Raw genomic sequence first — 6,378 nt, 5'->3', positions numbered from 1 at the left:
TTTTCCAGCTACCGGTGTGTCCCAGACGTTTTTTCCATCACCAATCTAGCCTTGCTTGGCGACCCGTCCGGAGAGAAGCTTAGCCAGACCCGCACATCAGCCGCAAATTATACCACATCTTCTAGAAGAAAAACACTCAAATAAAGAAATAAAAACTCAACAATGATTGAAATTCGTTCGTCAGGTTTCTTGCAAATCTCTGGAGTTCAGGAAATGTACAAAATTAGATCCGGGCTGCTTTTCTTATCCTCACCAACACACGTTGTTGCAAGCAGATGAAGTCATAAAAAAAGAGCGTTCCTAAAATGCAGTCCGCTCATTTTATAGGGTACCTCGCATCAAGTTTATTGTAATATAGGATGAGGTCATATTCTGTTCTTCACGAGGCGTCCCGCCGGGGTCCCCGTGTCACTCGCATGACCTTGGCCAGGTTCCGATATCCTGTAAAACAACCTTACTATTGTGTCTCTAAGAATACTGCTGTGTCTCTCGGCATTAATAACTCCCAAATGTATGAGACAAACTGTGTTCCTAGTCTGAGATTGTAAACATTTGTTTAGACTCTTGTTGCTCTGTGCTTTGAGAAATAAATGTGGATTCAACCTATGTATGGATTTGCTGTGTCTTGGTTCATGTGTGTGTTGCACAATATGAAGTGAAATACAGGTCACATACAATATGCAATGTAACTCCAACAAATGGGAATAATATATACACCGTATTTTCCGGACTGTAAGCCGCTACTTTTTCCCTAGATTTCGAACCATGCAGCTAATACAGCGGTGCAGCTTTTCTGTGGATTTTTCTTTCACCGGTAGGGACGCTCTATAGTTCAGAAAATACGCTAAATAAATCTAAAATTTTTTTCTCTTTGGTATGATCTGTTTTAATTAGCAAAGTTCTCGCCGTGTTGAAAGGCACTGTTTTAACAATCTGTTTATGTAACTTTATGTGCATTCACATAAGAAAATTGTTCTGTACACGCAGTAAACAACACATTTTTTGTCAACATAGAAAACTGCTGCGGCATATATATCCCTTTGTTTTTCCCAAAAAGAGTTCCTGCAGCTTATCTGGAAGAGGTGTGTCTTATAGTCCAGATATTGTCACATATTGTAAGGTAAGGTCTGGAAGCGGAATCTCAGGAAGCGCAGAGGTTTTTTTTTTTTTTCTCCAGGCCGCGGAACAGTGGATAAACTATCAAAATAGAAATGCAACTGTGAGATAGAAAGTGGAAAACAATGTCAAATGATGCATAGTGGAAAAGGAATTAAGTGATTATACACATTGTCAATCCATCCCATTACAGTAATCCCCATTAAATCCCAAAGCAGCGAACCTTCCGATAATCAATGAAAGCAGATCTATGTTGCCATGAGCACTCGCTGTCAGGTAAATAAATCTCACTGAGGAGTAGACTGACCTTCCTTGTTTGTTACTGTTCTCATGGCAATGACGGCCTTTCTGGCACCCCCAAACACATGCTCATGCAGATAACCTTGGAGGCGCAAGTGCATAAAGATAAAAGGCGGCATTTGCAACAAGAGTGGATTCACTCATATTGTACAGAAACGTACTTCACAATAGAACTCGTAACAAAATTCCACCAGTGTTTCTGCTTGGCCTGTTGCTGGCTTATTGCACGGAAATGATGTTAACAGAGGAACATTTTGAGCACTAAAGCTTGTGGGCACAAAATTGGTTTAACATGCATGAAATTCAAATTTGTGGGCATGACACAGCTGCGGCTCTGTATCCAACAGTTGGTTAGGCGCATGTTATTTATTTTCTTTCCTAAATGTTTTTTTTCATACGTTCTATAAGTCAAATTTGTTGCATGCTCATGTGTGAAATGAAAACCCATCAGTCAATAAATCAATCAATTAAGCCCATCGTCTCTAAAAATGGTACTGGAGCTCAGGGGAAATGCTAGGATTTATTTGTGCTGCAGAGACCAACAGGCTGTTTGTGGGGGATGTAATTGTGAGGCGGCTGTCAAGGGAGGCCAAGGGAGCTGCGCATCGACCGACGTGTGGTGGGGATGGAACACTTTCTGTGCAAACAAAATCCCCACAAAGTTATTTAAATAATGAGCCACAGCATAGAATAAAATGATTTGAAGCATATCTATAAACATACAGTATTGTAACCTTAATTCCTGGGAGAGGACAACTGACTTTGATATAGCATCTCCTCAACATACATATATGCATGTTTCTAAAGTGCTCTACAGTGAATCTGTTCCCAAATTTCTAGAAAGGCAGTCTCTCCCTTTTCTTCTCCCTTTACAGTCAAATTAAGCCCACATCCAATATCATGTACCGTATTTTACGGACTATAAGCTGCTACTTTTTCCCCTAGATTTTGAACCATGCGGCTAATATAACGGTGCAGCTTTTCTGATGATATTTCTCTCACCGGTAGGGACACTCTACAGTTCAGAAAATACACAAAATAAAAGTCAATTTTTTTCTCTGGGGTCTGTTCGGTTTTAATAAGCGAAGTTGTTGCTGTGTTAAAAAGCACTGTTTTAGCAATCTGTTTATGTACCTTTATGTGCATTCACAGTACAAAATTGTTCTGTACATGCTGTAAACTAATTTTTCGACATAGAAAATTGTGGTTTATTGCATGGTGCAGCTTGTATATCTTTTTTTTTTTTAAGACTTGCTGCGGCTTATATACTGGTGTTAATTAATAGCAATGAAGATGTCCTACCTTTTATGAAGTCTACTTCAATATGCTCAGTCTGTGTGGTTTGGGATGTGAGGATATCCATACAAATTATGAATGGAACCAAAGGCAGATAAGCAAGCAAAGTATTTTAGATCTAAGACATATAAACTGACGCACATACACACACACACGCACACACCCACACACACACGCACAAACAGGCCCACACACCATGGACAACAGGGCATCAAGCCAAAGCAAAAAGGCAGGTGCTCGACCCCCCCCATAGAGTTTAAAAACGTGTAAGTCAGCACCAAACGCAAGGACACACACAGGTAAGCCATGCTTGTTTCATACTTTGTGCATATATGCATTTCTACACGGTCATAATGATTTGAAAATATGTTCCTTGTTCTTCACATAGCATTCGCCAGCACTGTGTTTCAACTGAATCCCTGAGTAACCATATTTTTCCAGGTTAAATGTGATTTTTAAATATTACTAGCCCTCAATCAGTCAAAGTCGTCTGTAGTAGGCTTCAGATCAACTGTGATCCTGGGCAGGATGAACTGCACAAAAGTGGATGGATTATTTTTTTTTTTGTAGATTGTGTCATGATTATATTGATGACATTTGTTACCACAATGATCATGTGATCTCACTTGCGGTGTAGGTCTGTCAAGTTATGGCTCTTCCCATGCTGACCTTGCTTTTGGCTGCCTACGGTTGGTGGATGCACACTTCAGGTGTTGTCTCGTTTTGTGTTCTGTGGATTTATGTATTGTATTTTATTGTATAGTGTCTTGTTGTGTTGTGTCATTGTGTGACGTAGTGTAGAGTGGGAATGAGTACTGAGCCATTTTCCAACTTTTCCTGTATGAAGTGGCCCCCAGGCAGGGGCCTGTTCAAATATAATAATAATATTCCCTTTATTAGTCCCACAATGGGGAAATTCGAGATTTGAACCCAAGCCTCCTGGGAAGACTGGGTCCTGAACGCGGCGCCTTAGACCACTCGGCCATCCTGGCAGCCAAAATACTGCTCCAGGTGAGGCTTGAACTCACAACCTCGGCATTGCTCTACAATGTACTGTCATATAAGTACCGCGCGCTAACCGATTGCGCCACTGGAGCTCAATAATATATAAATATTAACAAAACACAATATTGGTTTAGCTGAACTCACTGGTTTGATTTTTATTCAGTCACTTAGTTATCAAATTCACTTCCAGTTTCATAAGCAAGAAAGTTGTCAAATGAATGGCATATGTAACACAGCGTAAAAATTGGAATGACTTTTATCATGCGTTTATTGCTGGTATCAGGCCGAAATCTTATAAGATAGACGATTGGTAAATTTTGATATTTGTCAAAAATCTATTCTATTCTTCAATCCACACGTGTGGATTATTTTATGTACTGTTGTATGTATGCATGTGTGTATTTACATATTTATTCATTATTTTGTACAGTATTTATTTGGTGAATGAGCAGACTGTTAAAGACATTTTGATAGTGAGAACAAGACAATTCACCATTTTCTCATATTTAATTTTGAGTAATATTTGTCAATTGATAATGGTATTAGTATGCAGTAAATTTCATACAGTACATTTTCCTCTAAAAAGAGACTGTATTTGCTACCAGTAGAGCGAGGGAAATAATAATCTGTGTGAAATTCAGTGTAAAATTTACTCTTAAAGTTTTTACGCTGAATATTTTACCTTCAAATTGTATTGTTTGTTGGGAACTTTTTAGAGTAAAATGCGGAATTTACTGTGTACTAAAAATCATGATGTACACCACAATTTTTATGGGTGATTTAGTTGCGGGATGTCATAAAGGTGAGGTAAACTTTATACAATTTATGCGAGTGATTCATAGCTTTGAATGAAGGCACTCTTCCTTACCCTACATTTATTTTAAATTTACCCAATTAAAGTGACTGCCAATTATTAGCCTACATGTATTGGGTTGTTTTATATAACGTTATTTTTATACAAGCGTTTGAGACTTTTGTTTAAAAAATTGAAGCATTACTGAAAGTGGAGAGTAACAAAATAAAATGGACATATATTTGAGGCCCTACTGATGTCACTCGAAGCGTACCTTGTGGTTAATAACCACGGCCACGCTGCGCAGTATTGCTGCATTATTGTGTAATTGTGGTGGCATCATGTTCAGCATCCGATAAGCTGCCAGGGTGTCACCTGACCTACCAAAACATGAGCCTGGAGAAAGAGGGATGCCTGTCATGTCACCTCGTGGAGACGACCATCTGTTCTGGGTACTGCGCCACAGAGGTAACATTCTCTAAACGTTTCACTCCTAAGACAACTGCATCCCGTAACAATGTTGTATTGATCCTCTTCCACGCAGTACCCAATCTTCTACGGCTTCCCCAGCGAAGAGCCTCAAGTGTGCATGTACGATCGTATGCGCCACCAACAGTTTGAGCTTTCTGACTGTCTTCCAGGCGTGGACCCAGTGGTCAAGTACCCCGTGGCATTAAGTTGCACTTGTGCTGCCTGCTCCATACTCACCTCCAACTGTAACGAGGAGCCCAAGGAACCCACCAAACCAGACTTCTGTTCTCAGATCCCCGCCGAGTAATTTGTGACCTTTGTGTCACCTTTATGTGTGACATTGTATCGATCATAATAAAGATAGAAGCCTTAGCAGAAACCATGCAGGCTTGTTACTTTGCATGTTAACAATTATTTAGAAACAGTATAATAACACTCAACTTATCCTGTCAATGTGGAAGACCCTATACAGCATATAAAAAATGACACCATTAAATAATCAATTGAATGTGTCCTTGATTCGTTAAAAATATTCATGAAATATCTATTTAACAAGTATAATAACTTCACCATTTGTTAAATTGTTTCATGTTACTTGTTGCAGTGTTTCATGAATGTATTTATCTGTGAACCTAACCCACACTAACACCTGATTGGTAGTTGATTTAACTGATGGGTCAGTTTGACAGATAAAACAGCCAATCAGTCAGTGTAGGAAACAGTATCCAAAATGTGAGGCAAAAGGAAAGGTCAAAAATCAAACTGAATCCGAGCGCGCTCTTGAGTCAGAGACAGTGGCATGAACAAGGGACGCTGGAACGTGACAATGAGGTACAATGACCAGGTGACATGTCAGAATAAGACACAAGGTTAAAATAAACAACATACAGCAGGAGCATCCGGCACATAAATCCAGGACACAGTCAAGCTCCTTTTCTCAGTCCACAAAGCATCATATAGATTTGTTAACCCCCATGCGGCCTCTGAGACCCTGCTGAGAGTGTGTTGAGTGTGATCTGCAGAGATTGGTCCACTGTTGCAAGGCTCGGACAAAAAAAAACAACACACTGGTCCCCCTGAATGTGAGGTTGGAGCCTATCCCAGCTATCTTCGGGCAGTAGGCGGGGGACACCCTGAACTGGTTGACAGCCAATTGCAGGGCACACATAGAGGAACACGCATCCGCACTCACACTCATACCTAGGGTCAATTTAGAGTGTTCAATCGATGTGCTATATAAATGAAACTGGTTTGCCTTGAACTGTTTTACAATTATGCTGATTTAGAAAAACAGTGTAGTGCAGTTATTATAGTGTATAAAAATAATGCGTGTGTGCATTTTAATAGCATTGGAATTATACATACTGTGCAGCTGTTTGATCAGTTATGAAGGAAAT

The 6,378-nt window shown here is 39.8% G+C and overlaps 1 protein-coding gene and 1 non-coding gene across 3 annotated transcripts; one reads left to right on the top strand and one right to left on the bottom strand.

Moving 5' to 3' along the window:
* Positions 1-2,951: 2,951 nt before the first annotated feature.
* Positions 2,952-5,360, top strand: lhb (luteinizing hormone subunit beta). 2 transcript variants are annotated; one of them, XM_088304793.1, is made up of 4 exons: positions 2,952-3,011; positions 3,350-3,422; positions 4,860-4,978; positions 5,055-5,360. In XM_088304793.1, exons 2-4 carry the CDS (start codon positions 3,362-3,364, stop codon positions 5,286-5,288), a joined length of 414 nt encoding a protein of 137 aa, XP_088160919.1. In that variant the 5' UTR covers positions 2,952-3,011; positions 3,350-3,361; the 3' UTR covers positions 5,289-5,360. The 2 variants fall into 2 exon arrangements, with proteins under 2 accessions (XP_088160919.1, XP_088160920.1); XM_088304794.1 differs by lacking the exon at positions 2,952-3,011 and having other exon boundaries at positions 3,350-3,401.
* Positions 3,716-3,809, bottom strand: trnai-uau (transfer RNA isoleucine (anticodon UAU)). Its single transcript has 2 exons — positions 3,772-3,809; positions 3,716-3,751 (listed from the first exon to the last, which is right to left on the bottom strand). It is a non-coding gene; the product is annotated as a tRNA-Ile (tRNA).
* Positions 5,361-6,378: the final 1,018 nt, after the last annotated feature.

The sequence above is a fragment of the Idiotropiscis lumnitzeri genome, chromosome 9 (assembly GCF_059441095.1).
Source record: "Idiotropiscis lumnitzeri isolate Australia: NSW breed Sydney's pygmy pipehorse chromosome 9, RoL_Ilum_1.0, whole genome shotgun sequence".
Taxonomy (NCBI): domain Eukaryota; kingdom Metazoa; phylum Chordata; class Actinopteri; order Syngnathiformes; family Syngnathidae; genus Idiotropiscis; species Idiotropiscis lumnitzeri.
The sequence above is the reverse complement of the archived record's forward strand: the minus strand, read 5'-3'. Positions and strand labels throughout refer to the sequence as shown.

Bases quoted from the DNA above. Each gene is read 5' to 3' on its own strand.
- lhb (XM_088304793.1), top strand. From the start codon at position 3,362: ATGGCTCTTCCCATGCTGACCTTGCTTTTGGCTGCCTACGGTTGGTGG. The intron at 3,423-4,859 runs GTGTTGTCTCGT...CATCATGTTCAG, and splicing joins TTGGTGGATGCACACTTCAG to CATCCGATAAGCTGCCAGGG. The intron at 4,979-5,054 runs GTAACATTCTCT...TCTTCCACGCAG, and splicing joins CTGGGTACTGCGCCACAGAG to TACCCAATCTTCTACGGCTT.